The sequence below is a fragment of the Tupaia chinensis genome, unplaced genomic scaffold (assembly GCF_000334495.1).
Source record: "Tupaia chinensis unplaced genomic scaffold, TupChi_1.0 Scaffold000093_1, whole genome shotgun sequence".
NCBI classification, from domain to species: domain Eukaryota; kingdom Metazoa; phylum Chordata; class Mammalia; order Scandentia; family Tupaiidae; genus Tupaia; species Tupaia belangeri.
Genome location: NW_006159555.1, coordinates 11,576,487 through 11,594,469, shown reverse-complemented (window position 1 = coordinate 11,594,469; position 17,983 = coordinate 11,576,487). Strand labels below are relative to the sequence as shown.

Below are 17,983 nucleotides of genomic sequence, written 5' to 3'. Positions count from 1 at the left end.
TCCCGCTGCGGGGGCGCGCTCCGTGGGACCCGCCGCGCTGGCTAGGCCCAGCGGGGCCTGGCCGTGGGCGCGTCTGGGAGGTGGAGACGCGGGAGTTAGGGAAGGAGACCAAGGGGGCGAATGAAGGACCGCGGACCCGGCTGGGTCCAGCTGCGCACCCGCGCGCCCCCTAGGCGGGGCTTGCATTGGGCCCCAGTCGGAGCCTGGGCCAGATCGTGCTGTGTCATGCAGGCCCCGGCCGGCCAGATTGGCTCCCTCAGAATGGCGGTCCGGGCCTAGCGAGGTCTTGGGGCCCACACTGCTGGCGCGGAGCTCCGAGGCCTCGCGGTGCCCGTCTGCGCTCCGGCCTACCACCCGCTGAAGGCCTTTGGTCCCTGGAGAAAGTAGGCCCTGCGAGCTCGAGGCCCCAACAGGGCCCGGTGGGCGTGGACTTTGGGCCACGTGAAGGCCTCTGGAGTCCTGAGACCCAGGCGGAGGCCGGGGCGGGGGAAGACCCGGCGAGCTTCAGGGACGCTCACTGAGCCTTCTCGGAACCTGGTCCACCTGGCGGGAGGTTGGCGTCCTCTGAGATCTGAGTAGTGAGCTGTGAGCGAGAGGGCGGAACCTGCCTCTCGCTTCTGGCCTCCCTACTTTAGACTTGTTCATAGGAGAAAGCTTCAGTTAGTTTCCTTTATTATGACCCTGGGGGCGAGAAAAAGGAATTTTTCCTTTACTATTAGCTTTTGCTACAGTTCAAATCTCACTTCTTATTTTGTGGGCCTTCCTGGTTTTAGCTTTCGTGGTGTGCATTTAGTTTCCTTTACTGCTGGGAAGCACGACACATAGTCCCTTTTCCCAGGCAACTATAGAAAGCTTTAGATGCTGTGGAAAACAAGAACACTAGCCCATCTGTGGAAACTTTCTGCAGTCACCACCCCCTTGCCTTGAAGAGATGAGTTTTTTGAGGTGTGTTCCCTTTAAAGTTCTGAATTGGAATGAAATAATGACTTGGTCGCTTTTTTAAAAGGACCAAATACTGATACTTTTTGAGAGGTTTTTGCTATAGGGCGCGTGCGCTCTCCAGAGAGACAGAAAGCGAGAAATCATCACCCAGGGGGTTGGCCACCCTGGACTCCTTCTCCATTCTCTTCTGGGGATGCTGAGTTTAAGCCACCGAGTCTGGGACTCCACAGTTGACTATATGGAAGTCCAGTGACATAACCCTACACCAACTCCTGGTTCCCAAATGCTAATACTTAAATACAATATTTTCTTAGATTGTATCAAGTTAGCCTTTTGTCTTAAAAATAAACAAAGATCTAAAATCCTTGGAAATTGGCATCATAGGCTGATTCTAACCTCTCTGTCATCTTGATGACTGTTACCTGAGTCCTCTCCAAGTTCCCTGTGGCCCCTTGGGATTCTGGTAAGGTCCAGACTCATGCAGGAGACAATGGAAGATGTCCCAAAGTGTGTCCAGAGTTCCCTTGGCCTATGGTCAGGCTGAATTCACTCCTTTAGAGATTACTACTGCTGATCTCAGGAGATGGTAAAGTGGAGGTTTTTACTTTAAGGGAAGGGTATAGCACTTATCTCCAGAGCCAAGGTCAGGAATGGTAGGCAGATTGGAGTTTTTTCTAGAATGCAGCTTTGAGATTAAAATACTAACTAGATGACTAGAGCCATCTGGCATTTTATTTTTCTCCAGCCCTAGTTCTATAGATCTAACAGGAAGATAAACTGGAAGGATATTTTGATAAGTGGGGGAGCAGAAGAAAGGATAGGTTTACATTGCCCTCAGCTGTCACATTGACCATGTTTGACCTCCACAGTGTTTATAAACATTGGAAGAGTTTGCCTACTCTGCAGCATGAAGCTCAGAGTGGCACACTTTTGAGATGTGGTAGGCAATTTTTTTTTTTTTTGGAGAGATTTTCACTGTAGGGCACGTGCGCTCGCCAGACAGACAGAGAGAGACATAAAGACAGAAAGTGAGAAATCACCCCCCAGGCGGGATGGTCACGCCGCAATCCCTTCTCCTCCATTCTCCTCTTGGGATCTTGGGCACGCACGCACACGCGCCCGGCGTGAGTTTTAAGCCACCAGGTCTGGGACGTGAACCACGGTCGACTACGTGGGAGTCCAGCGACATAGCCATTACGCTAACTGCTGGTTCCTGAGATGTGGTAGGCAATTTTGAGCTAAGGAAACTACCCTTGGAGTTTCAAGGCAGTGTTTAAAGATGTTTGGTATATGCATGAGAGTTAGCCAAAAGTGTTATTACTTTTTTTTTTTCTTTTTTAGAGAGGTTTTTGTTATAGGGCATGTGCGCTCACTGGAGAGGCAGACAGAAACAGACAGAAAATGAGAAATTACCCCACATAGGGGGTGGCCACACCACAGTCCCTTCTCGTTCTCTTGGGATTTTAGGTACACTCGCACGCATCCAGCCTGAGTTTCTTTCTTTTTTTTTTTTTTTTTGAAGAGGTTTTCGCTATAGGGTGTGTTTGCCAGACAGACAGAGAGAGACATAGAGACAGAAAGTGAGAAATCACCCCCCAGGGAGGATGGTCACGCCGCAGTCCCTTCTCCATTCTCCTCTCGGGATCTTGGGCACACACGCACCTGGTGTGAGTTTTAAGCCACCGGGTCCGGGACGCGGACCGCGGTCGACTACGTGGGAGTCCAGTGACATAGACGTTACGCCAACTGCTGGTTCCCCAGCCTGAGTTTTAAGCCACTGAGTCCGGGGCTCGAACCGTGGTCAACTGTGGAAGTTCAGTGACATAACCATTCTGCCATCTGCTCATCCCAAAAGTGTTACTACTTTTTGTTAGATGGGGTTTGTATTTTTTTTGGGTATATCAGGAGTAAAAGGATGTACAAACTCCTTAACTCCTTAGTGAATTTTTTTAAAAGAAATACTTATTAAATTTTATTTATTATTATTTTTTCTTTAGAGAGATTTTTGCTATAGGGTGTGTGCTTTCACCAGAGAGACCAAGAAAGAAAGTGAGAAATCACCTCCAGGAGGGGGCCATGCTGCAGTTCCGTCTCCTCCATCCTCTCAGGATTTGGGGCATGCATGCACATGCACCTGGCATGAGTTTTAAGCCACCAGGTCCAGGACTCAAACCTCATTCTACTACATGGGAGTCCAGCAATATAACCATTAAGCCACCTGCTATTCTGTTTATTTTATTTTATTTATTTTTTAAATAAAAGCAATGGAGAGAGAGGGGGTAAGTGAGAAAGCAAGCCATCAGGTCTGGGACTTGAACCTTGGCAGGCCATGTGGGTATTGAGTGCTTCAACCATCATGCCACCTTGCTGGCCCTGCTGATTAGTTGTTTGTTTTAGTTTTTCGGTTTTTTTTTTTAAGAATTATTTTTATTTACTTTTATTACTTTTTTACTTTTTTTCTTTTTGACCAGAGGGACAAAGTACAAGAGAGAGCACGAGCAAGTGCAAACCACCAGATCCGGGACTTGAACCACGTCAGCCATGTGGGAGTCCAAGCATCTTTAACCACCATGCCACTTGCCAGCCCCATTTGTTTTAGTTTATTTATTTCTGTAAGCAAGAAGACAGTACCCTCAACAGAATCCTTCAACAGGATCGTTTTGCCTCTATCCACCTCTAGCCCCAGCCAGCCCTAAATAATGGGGCATGTACATGCCAAGCATACTCAGGTCTCCAGATGTTAACTGGCAACCTTCCCCTTGTGGCACAGCCTCCCAGCTCATATTCTAGAACACTGGCATTTTTTTTTTCTTTTTCTAGCTATCTATGATGACATTGTCAATAGGAGCACTGCTTTGTCTTATTTTGTTGACTGATATATCTGCAATTCCTTAGAGTAGTGCCTGGCACATAGTAAGTAGACTCTCATTAATTTGTTGAGTGAAGAAATAATTTTATTGAGCCAGTCAGCATGGTGGTTAAGGTGGCTGAATCCCACATGGCTGACTGCGTGGTTCAAGTCACAGACCTGGCAACTTGAAAGACATACCAGGCGTAGCATGTATGTGCATGTGTGCCCAAAATGTTGAGAAGAGAATGGAGAAGGAATTGCAGAGTGGCCATTCCCCTGGGGGTGCTTTCTCACCATCCCCCCCCTGCCCCCCCCCAGCACACAACATTTAAAATAATTTAAAATCTTTTTTTTTTCTTTGCTTCCTCCATTATCTGACCTCCCTGTTTGGTTAGTAATCATGACTTCCCAAGCCTTACCAAGAAGAGGTAGCTAGGGGCCAGCAGGTGGTCTGGTGGTTGGGGTGCTGGATTCCTACATGTTCCACCATAGTTTAAGTTTCAGACCTGGCAGCTTGTTTTCTCACTTTCCCTTTCTCTCTCTCTGGTCAAATTAAAAAATAATGATAACGAAATTAATAAATAATTCTGTAAAAAGAAAAAAGAGATTGCTCTTCAGAGGAAGAGCCCACTGAGTCTAGTAAGTGAAGGCTGAAGATGAACTAGGTAAGAAATTGGTATCAATGTCTCATGAATGTTCCTAACCTCTAGAAATGACAGAAATGTAATTTTTAAAAATTTAAATTACATTTAAATTTAATTTAGTTTTATTCATTATTATTATTTTAATTTGCTATGGGGCATGTGCACTCACCAGAGAGAGAGACATACATAGAGAGCAAGAGAGAGAGAAAGTGAGAAAACAAGCTGCCAGGTCAGGGACTCAAACCATGGTCGGCCATGTGGGAATCTAGTGCCTCAACCACCACACTACCTGCTATCCCAGCAGGAACTGAATTTAGACTCAGGACCACCTTGGTTTGGATAAGAGGAACTTGGTTTCCTCTCATATCTGAGTATTTCTTGGTTCTGACTAGAATGAGCTTTGTGAAGCTCAGTGCCTTTGGAGAAATTACTCCTTTTAATCTTGAGCCTCTTTCTGAAGGTTTCAGTTCTGTTAATATTTTTTTCTTAAAATGATGGTCTTTGTGCTTGGCATCCTTTGGTACTGTAGAATGCTCTGGCATTCAGTAGGTTAAGCCTGTGAGGAGGTTAGTGCTAATGATTCTGCTTCATTGTTCCCTGACTCCTAAGGGACATTTTCTAACTCACTTTCTGCTCTGGAAGATTAACACAGAGATAACTAGTGCTTTGCTTTGCAGTGCTTATTGTGGTGATCATTAATACCATGTGCCAGGCATTGCATTGACCACTGTACATTTATTATTTTGCTTAAGACAAACTTCTTTAATAGATATTATTATATCCCCCTTTTAATTTTTTTTTTTTTTGAGAGGTTTTCGCTATAGGGCGCGTGCGCTCGCCAGACAGAGACAGACAGAGAGACAGAAAGCGAGAAATCACCCCCCCAGGGGCGATGGCCACACCGCAGTCCCTTCTCCATTCTCCTCTCGGGATCTTGGGCACGCACGCACACTCACCTGGCGTGAGTTTTAAGCCACCGGGTCCGGGATGCGAACCGTGGTCGACTACATGGGAGTCCAGCAACATAGCCATTACACTAACTGCTGGTTCCCAATTTTTTAAAAAAAGTTTTAAAAAATATTTAATTCTGGGACCAGCAGTTAGCGTAATGGCTATGTCACTGAACTCCCATGTAGTTGACCGCGGTTCGCGTCCCAGACCCGATGGCTTAAAAAACTCACGCCGGGCACGTGTGCATGTGTGCCCAAGATCCCGAGAGGAGAATGGAGAAGGGACTGCGGTGTGGCCATCGCCCCTGGGGGGGTGATTTCTCGCTTTCTGTCTCTCTGTCTCTCTCTGTCTGGCGAGTGCACGCACCCTATAGCGAAAACCTCTCAAAAAATATTTAATTCTATTTATTATATTATTATTTAAATTTGACCAGAGAGAGAGAGGAAAAGTGAGAAAGCAAGCCTCCAGGTCCAGGACTCAAACCATGGTTGGTCATGTGGGAGTCTAGTATTATAACCACCACACCTCCTGCCAGCCCCCTGCCCCCTTTTTTAAAAAAAGGGAGAGACGGAGGGAGGGAGAAAGAAGCCTCCTAGGGGGGATAGTCACACTATGGGATTTCAGTCATGCATGCATATGCACCCAGCATGTATTTTCAAGCCTCTGGGACTGGAACCATGCAGTCAGCCCTGAAAGATCCAGCCGCCTAACTAGTATGCCCCTGACTGGTTCCTATATTCCCTATTTTAACATTGGGAACATTGAAGTCTAGAAGAATTAAATAACTTGCCCAAGATTACAGGATTGGGATTCAAACTCAACAGACCTGACTACAGAGGCCCTGCTAAATATATACTTTATTTTTTTGAGAGATTTTTACTGTACAGGGCACATGTGCTCACTGGAGAGACAGACAGAAAGCAAGAAATAGTACCCCTGTCCCCAGGGAGGATGGTCATGCTATAATCCCTTTTCTTTCATTCTCCTCTTGGGATCTTGGGGACCCCTCCCACACACCCAGTGACATACCACCAGGTCTGAGACTCAAACTGTGGTTGACCACATGGGAGACTAGCACCTTTACCACCACGCCACCTGCTTACTCTACAACGCCCCTGCTCTTAATCACTATCCTGTACAGTCTAAGACTACATTTCCTTTTTCTAGAGTGAATACACTAGGGAGAGGGAGAAAGCACACCCACAGTGGCACTTGGTCATGCTGCAATCCCTTCTTTTATTTCTATATCCTGTTGGGATTTTGGGCACACAGTATGTTTTTCAAGCAACAGAGGCAGGGATTTGAACCATGGCTGGCCATGTGGAATCTTGCTTCCTTCGCCTCTAGGACCAGTCCAGACTAACATTTTTAAATTAATCTTTAGAGTTTACTTCTGTTATGACTCATATCTTAGGCCATGGTTTTCTGACTCTTGGGCAGGACAGGATCACTTGGGGCCTTATAGCTGGACGCAATTGATTGCTCAAAATATCAAGGGCTTTTGGAATGGGGATGATGATAATGTATGCCAGGTATTGCTCCTTGTGGTCCTAGCTTAATTTTCTTCATCTGAGCTTTCTGGTTTAAGGACAGTTTCATATGTCCACTATTTTCTTCCCTTAATGTGAATTTTAGAAAATGATGGGACACCTTGGACTAGAGTATCTGTTGGGACTGACTTTATGTCCTCTCTCTAGTTCAAAAGGTGATGACTTATCAACAGCCATTCTCAAACAGAAGAACCGTCCCAATCGGTTAATTGTTGATGAAGCCATCAATGAGGACAACAGTGTGGTGTCCTTGTCCCAGGTAAGTTGGGTCCATAGCTCTGTCTTTCTTTATTGCACTTATTCAAGGGACTTTCCCAGATTTCTTTTCTCCTTTCTCTTGCAGTGACTGCAGGTAGAATAGGTTTTACTGGGAATCTCTACTTCCAGGGCTGCTGGCTTACTCCCTTCTGCCCAGTGACCCAAAGGTTTTAACCTTCTTTCCTCAGCCCAAGATGGATGAACTGCAGTTGTTCCGAGGTGACACAGTGTTGCTGAAAGGAAAGAAGAGGCGGGAAGCTGTGTGCATTGTGCTTTCTGATGACACATGTTCTGATGAGAAGATTCGAATGAATAGAGTTGTTCGGAATAACCTTCGTGTTCGCCTAGGGGATGTTATCAGGTGTGTGTGGAGTTCTTAGCCCCTCAGGGATGGGAATCCAGAGATAGCCTGCATTATAGGCAATATATCAATTTTTTGGCAGATGCAGATACAGAAAGCCTTTTGCCATGGGAAGACTTAGGCTGCACGGTTGCCTTTTGGTTTCAGTTCTGCCTTTCTTGGACTTCAAAATCTCTCTGCATAGCCCTTGGGACAAGTTGGCATTTCTATGACTTTCCTTCTGCCTTTGTTTATTGTTTATTACCAGAGGTATAACTTTACTAGACCATAGACACTGGTTTTAGATGTCATTTGAGGGTGTATATCTGCCAAATAACCTCCTCATTATTCTCACTACTGTGTTTAATTAATGGCTTACATTGAGGCTGGAATAGGGTGGGGGAGTGGGCATGGAAGGTAACCTAGCAATATTTATTTTTTTTTTGAGAGGTTTTCACTATAGGGTGCGTGTGTTAGCCAGAAAGACAGAGAGATAGAAAGCGAGAAATCACCCCCAAAGGGGGTTGGCCACGCCACAATCCCTTCTCCACTTGGGATCTTGGGCACGCACGCACACGCGCCTGGCGTGAGTTTAAGCCGCCGGGTCCGGGACTTGCACTGTGGTCGGCTACATGGGAGTCCAGCGACATAGCCATTATACTAACTGCTGGTCCCATAGCAATTATTTTGAGAGGACCCAGCTTAACTTAGGAGAGAGGCATGGTTAGAGCAGACCCAAGATCATGCCAGTGTGAGTGATTTTTGCTTGTTTGAACATAACTTTAGGCAAGAGGCTTCCAATTCTCAGTCTTAGGTTTCAAGTAGCTTTTCTTCCTGGGGGTTCATAATCTCTTAAGTCAGGATGTCCTGACTGCCTGACTGAAAATATTTATTTTCTGTTTCTCTGACCCTGACACTTGTCAGGCTAAGGCCTTCCCTTGTTTTTTTTTCTTTTTTTCTTTTTGGAGAGGTTTTTGCTGTAGGTGCGCCTGCACTCTCCAGAAAGACAGAGACAAAGAGACAGAAAATGAGAAATCACCTCCTGGGGGGATGGCCACACTGCAGTCCCTTATCCATTCTCCTCTTGGGGTCTTGGACACACACACACACATGCTCGGCATGAGTTTAAGTCACCAGGTCTGACACTTGAACCACGGTTGACTACATGGGAGTCTAGCAACATAGCCATTATGCCAACTGCTGGTTCCAAGCATGACTTGTCTTAGTTCTGCTTGGCTGTTCTTTTACCCTCACTCCCACCCTGCTTTCCTTCCTCTCTTCACCCAAAGCCATCCCTGCCTTTTTTCTTTCGCTCACCATCAGCTGTCTGTGCCAGGCCCTTTCGGACACCCAGTGCTTGGGGCTGCAGTGTTGTTGGTAATGTGGAGTCTGCTTGTCATCCTCAGCATCCAGCCATGCCCTGACGTGAAGTACGGCAAACGTATCCACGTGCTACCCATTGATGACACGGTGGAAGGCATCACAGGCAATCTCTTTGAGGTATACCTTAAGCCGTACTTCCTGGAAGCTTATCGACCCATCCGCAAAGGTGAGAGAGATTTCTAGGGACTGAATATAAGGATAGTTGTTTGTAGGGAATAAACCTTGGAGCATTTGGAGCATTTTCATCTATGTATGCATACCTCTGCAACCTGCACACATGTTCATGTGTCTTTCTTTCCTTCCTCCATCCCCTGTCTGTTCTAGGAGATTAAACTATTTCCTGTACCTTTGAAGGGGAAGGTGGTCCATTTTGACTGTGTCATAGTCCAAAGTGGTTAGGTCTTCTATTGGTGTTTATAGTGAAAGCTTGGGCTAGTTATACCCCAGAAGTCAAAACTTCTTAGGCTTCTGGCACATCTGGTTTTGTTGACTGTGCTCCGGGTAGCAGAGGGATTCTGCACAGATTAGCTTTCTCCTCTTGTCTGGTGCTTACTAATTTTAATTTATTAAGTCCATGGGTATTGGGGGTGGGGAGTAGGGAGGGCAATATCTAGTTTATATCCCAGGGTTTTATGAAGAATTGTCACTTGTACTCATAGTTAAACCTCTAATTTCACTTTTACTGCTTGTTGTCATAGGAGACATTTTTCTTGTCCGGGGTGGGATGCGTGCTGTTGAGTTTAAAGTGGTGGAGACAGATCCCAGTCCTTACTGCATTGTTGCTCCAGACACAGTGATTCACTGTGAAGGGGAGCCTATCAAACGAGAGGTGAGTTATCTTCTTGATCCCTGTACCTGACTTCTAATTATTCAGTATGGTAGTCATGTGGTAGTTATCAAGGCCTGCTGCTTTTTGGAACTAAGTTTCTTTCAGTATGTGAGAAACCTCTGAGCTATTTATTTCTGGGTCTGGGTGTTTCCTGGAAGTATCTAATACCAGGAATATTTAAAATCTAGATTGTACCAAGAAGACATTCATGATTGGAATAATTTTTGAAGTAAGAGCTAATGATGACATCCTGAAACTCTGACCCATTTCCAGTTTTCAGCTTCAGGCTTTAGAGAGCCCTTTCCAATAAGGGAGTATAAGAAAAAAAAAACAAACAAGAAATCTTTGCTTTCGATCTTTATAGTTGTTTCTTTGAGGGAGGATCCCTTTAGAAGAAGAATCTTATACTTATTTTACATATCAGATGATAGAATGATTTGGAGATACTCAGCTTTTGCTGAAGTAGTATTTTTGTCTTCTCTTTTCTTTGTCTTCTGCATATCAGGATGAGGAAGAGTCCTTGAATGAAGTAGGCTATGATGACATTGGTGGCTGTAGGAAGCAGCTAGCTCAGATAAAGGAGATGGTCGAGCTACCCCTGCGACATCCTGCCCTATTTAAGGCAATTGGTGTGAAGGTGAGCATCCTGGGCTCTGTGAGATCAAGTTCAAGGTGATAATTAAAGAGTACTTAATGTCAGCTGGCTCCATAGCATAGCAGTTAAGGATACTGGATTCTATAAGGTCTACCATTGTTCAAATTCTGGCCCCAGGGGCTTGAAAAAAACACAGGGTACACATGTGTGTATGCCATAAATCCTGACAGATGGAAAAATGGAGGAACAGAGATTTGCATGAGAACACCCCATCAGGGAATACTTTCTCTTTGGTGAGCATATATGCCATCTGTCAACTGAAAAAAAAAAGAGGGCCAGCAGGTGGGGTGGTGGTTAAGGGTACTGGACACCCACATGGCCAACCGTGGTTTGAATCCTGGACCTGGTGGCTTGCTTTCTCATTTTTTTTCTCTCTCTGGCTGTCCCCTCTGGGCAAATTTAAATAAATGTATGTATGTAAGTAAGTAAGATAAAATAAAATAATTCTTAGGGGGGAAAAAAAGTGCCCTGTCTAATCCTGGGACTGTTTCATATTTGGCTTTCATTGTTTTCTTGGATTAGAGGAGCTGTGATGTATTCTTTAGAGTTTATAGAAGGCTCTAAATTCATTAAAGTTACTGATTGTTTACCAGTTTTTTAAAAGTATTTTTTCTGCTGGTAATGAGTAAATACGGCCTAAAGTAAACTGCTAGTATTTATTACTGAGAGCTCACTCTTGATGGTGCCAAGGGTGGAACACTGATTCTTACCTTCTCTAGAACCCTACTTGAGTCATTTTAGGATTGGGAGAAGGTGGGAATCTAAACCTAATCAAACTCTGCCTCGGTCCTCAGCCTCCTCGTGGAATCCTGCTTTATGGACCTCCTGGAACAGGAAAGACCCTGATTGCTCGGGCTGTGGCAAATGAAACTGGAGCCTTCTTCTTTTTAATCAATGGTAAGAGACTTGGTTAATCCTGTATCAGGCAAGACCTAATTTTGAGCTGGATTTAGAAGCCAGAGACCACATCCATTTGCACCCGTGCTCTCATGCATATTTAGCATGCTTGCTTCTACTGGGATACATTACAGACAGATGAGCAACTGGGGAAGATAGTGTGCACTAGTGCTCCCAGTAGGCAGACTGATGTAGTGGTAGCAGGCAAGAATGAGAAATCAAAAGGTGCATGTTTATTGTTTTTTTGGTTTTTTTTGGAAGAGGTTTCTGCTATAGGGCATGTGTGCCCGCCAGACAGACATTCAGAAACAGAAAGCGAGAAATCACCCCCCAGGGGGGATGGCCATGCCACAATCCCTTCTCCTTTCTCCTCTTGGGATCTTGGGAATGCACGCACCCGTGCCCGGTGTGAGTTTTAAGACACTGGGTCCAGGATGCAAACCGTGGTCGACTACATGGGAGTCCAGTGACATAGCCATTACGCTAACTGCTGGTCCCTAGGTGCATGTTTATTTTAGAGAGTTTGGGGAAGGTGGGCTGAGATAATTGGCTCTTTGAGTTGAGGTCTGACTGGTATGCTTCCTCTCCTGCTCTGGCCAGGTCCAGAGCATCTACTGTCATCTTCACACTTTTCAGCTCTGCTAGGAAAAAAGCATACTGAGTCCCTTAGTTTCTCCAATCTGGTCTTGGTGGCCTCCCTGAGATAGTGGCTGGTAGAGGTTGTGAGAAGGTAGGCAAAGATTACTGCCACTTGGGAACCAGCAGTTAGCGTAATGGCTATGTCGCTGGACTCCCACGTAGTCGACCGCGGTTTGCTTCCCGGACCCGGTGGCTTAAAACTCAGGCTGGGCACGTGTGCGTGTGTGCCCAAGATCCCGAGAGGAGAATGGAGAAGGGATTGCGGCGTGACCATCCCCCCTGGGGGGTGATTTCTCGCTTTCTGTCTCTATGTCTCTCTCTGTCTGTCTGGCAAGCACACGCGCCCTATAGCAAAAACCTCTCAAAAAAAAAAAAAAAGATTACTGCTACTTCACAGGACCTTTTTGCTGGTCTGGGCAAACAAGATTACTGATTTCTCTTGAGATTGGAAAAGGATTTTTTTTTTTTTTTTTTTTTTTTTTTTTTTTTTTCACTTTTTTTTTTTTTTTTTTTTTTTTGCCATTTTCTTCTTTCTTTTTCTTTTAGGTCCTGAGATAATGAGCAAATTAGCAGGCGAGTCTGAGAGCAACCTTCGTAAAGCCTTTGAGGAAGCTGAGAAGAATGCTCCTGCTATCATCTTTATTGATGAGCTGGATGCCATCGCTCCCAAAAGAGAGAAAGTAGGAGCATAACCTAAGGGGATGGTGGGGGGTTGAAGGTCCTAACTTTGCTTCTGACCAGACTTCCTGTCCTGACAGACTCATGGGGAAGTGGAGCGGCGTATTGTATCACAGTTGTTGACCCTCATGGATGGTCTAAAGCAAAGAGCGCATGTGATTGTCATGGCAGCAACAAACAGACCCAATAGCATTGATCCAGCCCTACGGCGATTTGGTAAGGTCTCCGAATTTCTTTCAACCCTGTTCTTGCTCATAGGGAAATTTATAGCTATATTGGGCTTAATCCCTTGATCCCACTTCTGTCCTTCACCTAAATCATCTGATTTTGATGATTTCCGAAGCTCTTTGCAGTGACAGGGCCCAGGGGTCCTTTTGCCTTATCCAATGTCCGTCTAGAGTGACCAACCATCCTGGTTTGCCTGAGACTGAGGGGTTTCCCAGGATATGGGACTTTGAGTGCTAACACCAGGACAGTCTGGGACTAACTGAGATAGTTGGTCATCTTAGGCCTACCCCTTCTTCCCTCTGGATCAGAAATGAGCCCTGTCTATGTTCACACACTGTCCCACAGGTCGCTTTGACAGGGAGGTAGATATTGGAATCCCTGATGCTACAGGACGCTTGGAAATTCTTCAGATCCATACCAAGAACATGAAGCTGGCAGATGATGTGGACCTGGAACAGGTGGAGTGATGATGAGGGCTAACCAGGAGTTAGGATCTCTATTTTCAGGCAGTGTCAGGAACTGGCTAGGTATATAAGCTTAAGATATGAAGAGATTGGTTTTGATTCATGGGCAGGGGAAAGGAAGTGATGTGAGACTGAATTAGGGAAACTGAAGTTGGCATGTTTCTCAGTTGACACTATGTTAGAGTAAATAAGAATGTTGGGGCAGCCATATATCCAGGCTCCAAGTTCAGGTTTGAGAACTAAAAGCCCAGCTAGAGAAAGGACTAGTAATATAATTTCAAGAAAATGGGAGGTCCCAAAGATAGTAGTTAGGGGAAGGGGCCAGGGTTCTAGTCTCTTAGCCTCCTGAGGCAACTGTGTATTAGAGACAGGATAATGAGTAGATCTTCTCTCTGCAGGTTGCCAATGAGACTCATGGGCATGTAGGTGCAGACTTAGCAGCCCTGTGTTCAGAGGCTGCTCTGCAAGCCATCCGAAAAAAGATGGATCTCATTGACCTAGAAGATGAGACCATTGATGCTGAGGTCATGAACTCCCTGGCGGTTACTATGGATGACTTCCGGGTAAGGACCACGCCCCTACCTCTGGTACATATAGGTATGCTTGAACTTCTCCCCTAGTAAGTTTCTTTCCTACTTTTTCCTATTTTTAGTGGGCCTTGAGCCAGAGCAACCCATCAGCACTCCGGGAAACTGTGGTAGAGGTGCCACAGGTCACTTGGGAAGACATTGGGGGCCTGGAAGATGTTAAACGGGAGCTTCAAGAACTGGTCCAGGTAGGGTAACTTGGTCCAGGATGAATCATTGCTTCAGTATACTATAATTGGTTTGGGTGGTCTCAGGGTGTCAGTGCATTCATTGTTAAAAGTTTTAAGACTATGATCCAGGAACTTGCTGTTCTTAGGTTTGAAACACTAAGGTGTCTGCTCATAGAGAAGCTGGAGTTTCGACTGTGGTGCACAACAAAGTGGTGGAGGGGTTGTTTCTCTTTGTGGTAACCTTGATCCTTTTTCCTTTTCCTCCTAGTATCCTGTGGAGCACCCAGATAAATTCCTCAAGTTTGGCATGACACCCTCCAAGGGAGTTCTCTTTTATGGACCTCCTGGCTGTGGGAAAACCTTGTTGGCCAAAGCCATCGCTAATGAATGCCAGGCCAACTTCATCTCCATCAAGGGTCCTGAGCTGCTCACTATGTGGTTTGGGGAGTCTGAGGCCAATGTCAGGGAAATCTTTGACAAGGTAAGCTATAAGAAGCTGGGCTATGTATCCTTTGCTTGGGTATAAGGCAGGGATGGAGGCTGTTTAGGATAATCAGAACCATCTGTTGTTGGCAGCTTAGTTGGGGCAGCCAAAGTCACTTCATTTTCCTTTTCTTCTGAGGTCTAAGAGACCCAGTTATGTAAATGCCTGAGTCAGTCTATCTCCTACAGGCTCGCCAAGCTGCTCCCTGTGTGCTGTTCTTTGATGAGTTAGATTCAATTGCCAAGGCTCGTGGTGGTAACATTGGAGATGGTGGTGGGGCTGCTGACCGAGTCATCAACCAGATCCTAACGGAAATGGATGGCATGTCCACAAAAAAGAATGTGTTTATCATTGGCGCTACCAACCGGCCTGACATCATTGATCCTGCCATCCTACGACCTGGCCGTCTTGATCAGCTCATCTATATTCCTCTTCCTGATGAGAAATCCCGTGTTGCCATCCTTAAGGCCAACCTTCGCAAATCCCCTGTTGCCAAGGCAAGTGCCAGGTGATGGGGACTTCTATTAGTCCTCACCTCATGTTATTGTGAAGCGCTTGTTGCCCCTGGTCAAGATTCCACTGGGGGTTTCTGGGGCTTGAGTTGGTCTGAATGGAAAGTGCAAGATCTGGGGATACTAGAATAATCTAGAATCAGGAATAAAATGGGTGACAGAAGATGGGACAGAAGAATTGGGAGAGCTTGAGTGGTCCAAAGATAAGTGTATCCCAGGAGAGGAAAACCTTAATGTTAAGGTAGTTCTGTTGCTTCTTTCAGGATGTAGATTTGGAGTTCCTGGCTAAGATGACTAATGGCTTTTCTGGAGCTGACCTGACAGAGATTTGCCAACGTGCATGCAAGCTGGCCATCCGTGAATCCATTGAAAGTGAGATTAGGCGAGAACGGGAGAGGCAGACGAACCCATCAGCAATGGTAAGTCTTAGTTCTTTATTTAGATGTGCTAATTTTGGGGAACCAGAGAGCAGTTTCTACCATACCCTGAAGTTGATTGAGAGCATGAGGTATTGGGTCATATGACAGAGAAGATGTTTAGCCAGGGCATCAAAGAGAATACTGAGTGAACCTATCAGGCTAGAATGGGTTGAGAAGATGTGGCTGGGCTATGTGTATATACCTTTAGGTATAATTTTCATGCTTTATGAAAAGCATGGAAAAGGTATCTTGGCAATCATGGTCCCAAGGCCCTTCCCAGGTAAAATGCAGGCACAAGAGCCAGGACTCCCACAGTTAAGATAGAAATTTCTGTTACTTCAAAAAGTTCCTTCCTGTCAGTCTTCATCTTTTCCCCTTTGTAAGTCTCTGGCAACCATTGATGTGATTTCTATTCTTAGTTTTTCCTTTTCTACTATATATTGACAAATTTTTAAGCAGAGTAGTAACTCAATTTTAGGGTGTATGGCCAGACAACTCACTCAGGTTGTGTTGGAAGGACAGTGAATCCAATAAGCTACCACAGTGATGGGAGATAGGAAAGCCTTCCAAGGGAGTCTAGGTTGAGTCCTAACTAGCTCTGGTGGTCTGTGTTTACCAACCCTGTAGGAAGTAGAAGAGGATGATCCAGTGCCTGAGATCCGCCGGGATCACTTTGAGGAAGCCATGCGCTTTGCCCGCCGTTCTGTTAGTGACAATGACATTCGGAAGTATGAAATGTTTGCCCAGACCCTTCAGCAGAGTCGAGGCTTTGGCAGCTTCAGGTAACTTGGATGGGGGCAGTAGCAGTGCTTAAATTGTCTTGGGGACCTAAGGTGGTGGGAGATTTAAGATTTAAAGAGTGGTTGTGAAAATCTTTCTCAGACCCTTGTCTTAACTCCTTTTTTGGTTCTTCTCTTGTGTACACAGATTCCCTTCAGGGAACCAGGGTGGAGCTGGCCCCAGTCAGGGCAGTGGAGGTGGCACAGGTGGCAGTGTGTACACGGAAGACAATGACGATGACCTCTATGGCTAAGTGATGTGGCCAGCATGCAGTGAGCTGGCCTGGCTGGACCTTGTTCCCTAGGGGTGGGGGCACTTGCCCCAGAGGGATCAGGGGTGTGCCCACGGCCTGCTCCATTCCTCAGTCTGAACAGACAGCTACAGTCAGACTCTGGACAGGGGTTTCTGTTGCAAAACTTCAAAACAAAAGCGATAAAATAAAAGCGGTTTTCATTTGGGAGGCAGAGATTGAATTACCAGCAGGGAATTGGGCCTTGAGCCTATGCCATTTCTGTTATAGTTTGGGGCAGTGCAGGGAGGCCTGTGTGGGGTGTGAACCCAGGCACTACTACCACCCTCACACAGTAAAGCATCTGCACTTCACTCAGCGCTCCCCAAGCTCTCCCTTTCCCCTATCCAACCTGGGTAGGTGGGTGAAGGGCCACAGTTGCTGGATGTTTATATAGAAATAGGTTGATTTTATTTTACATGCTTTTGAGTTAATGTTGGAAAACTAATCACAAGCAGTTTCTAAACCAAAAAATGACATGTTGTAAAAGGACAATAAACATTGGGTCAAAATGGAGCCTGAGTCCCTGGCTCTTGTGCCTGCTTCTTTACCCGGGAAGGGCCTTGGGCCCATGGTTGCCAAGGTACCCTTCCAGATGTGAGATCTTGGAAGATTACACCGTTTTCTCTGCCTGATTAACATCGGTATGATATCTCCTGCTGCCTCACCCTGTGTCTGCTGTATCACTGGATAGGACTGCTATGGAGGGGGAGCTCTAAATATGGAGTTCCTCCATGTATATTTGATGTGGACTGTAAGGCTAGGTCTGCAGAGCTTTCTTGTCCTGACCAAGGACTATGTTGGGGTGCCCTTTAAAAATCTCAGGGTTAAAAAAAAAGATAAAATCTTGTCTGCAGGTGAATAGTTTCTATAGTCCCTTTTGATGCACCTAAAAATCCCAAACATTCATTGCCTAATTGAGGAATCACTTATAATTCTTTTCAGCTTTATGTAATTTGCATTATAAAAAATAAGTTTTGCTAACATTAAATTTTAGTATTGGATGTGTTTTTTTCCTAAAGTAAAACTTTCTTTTCCACTCACAGATTGTTCAGATGATTGTTTGCTTCATTTTTTCCAAACAGGTATAGAGTATCTCTTCACTGAACAAATACCAAAGTAATCACTTAATGCCTCTGGGCTCAGTACTTTGGTGCCTTGCCCAAAGAGAGTGGTGTAGATAATATTCCACTTAGTCAAATTTGTATCAGTTGTCCTAAGACTTAAAATAGGCAAGAAAGATTCTGTTCTGTTGTACATGGGTAATCTATAAGGATATAAGAAATTTAACATTGATTAATTAAAAACTGGAGCATCTGTATTACTCAAGTGCTGTGAAGTAGGTATCTTTACATTCTTGGGGGATTTAATTGGCTTGTTTCCTATTTTCCATGACACTTTTCCCACCAGATTCTGTGTTTGATCATCCTTTT

At 45.3% G+C, this 17,983-nt stretch overlaps 1 protein-coding gene across 1 annotated transcript; it reads left to right on the top strand.

Moving 5' to 3' along the window:
* The first annotated feature begins 7,085 nt into the window (after nt 1-7,085).
* VCP (valosin containing protein) lies at nt 7,086-17,593 on the top strand. Its single transcript, XM_027769814.1, has 16 exons — nt 7,086-7,197; nt 7,385-7,557; nt 8,943-9,085; nt 9,618-9,748; nt 10,254-10,385; nt 11,198-11,300; nt 12,486-12,619; nt 12,698-12,833; nt 13,191-13,303; nt 13,708-13,872; nt 13,962-14,084; nt 14,335-14,547; nt 14,739-15,047; nt 15,326-15,481; nt 16,109-16,263; nt 16,409-17,593. Exons 2-16 carry the CDS (start codon nt 7,391-7,393, stop codon nt 16,512-16,514), a joined length of 2,286 nt encoding a protein of 761 aa, XP_027625615.1. The 5' UTR covers nt 7,086-7,197; nt 7,385-7,390; the 3' UTR covers nt 16,515-17,593.
* The last annotated feature ends 390 nt before the right edge of the window (nt 17,594-17,983 follow it).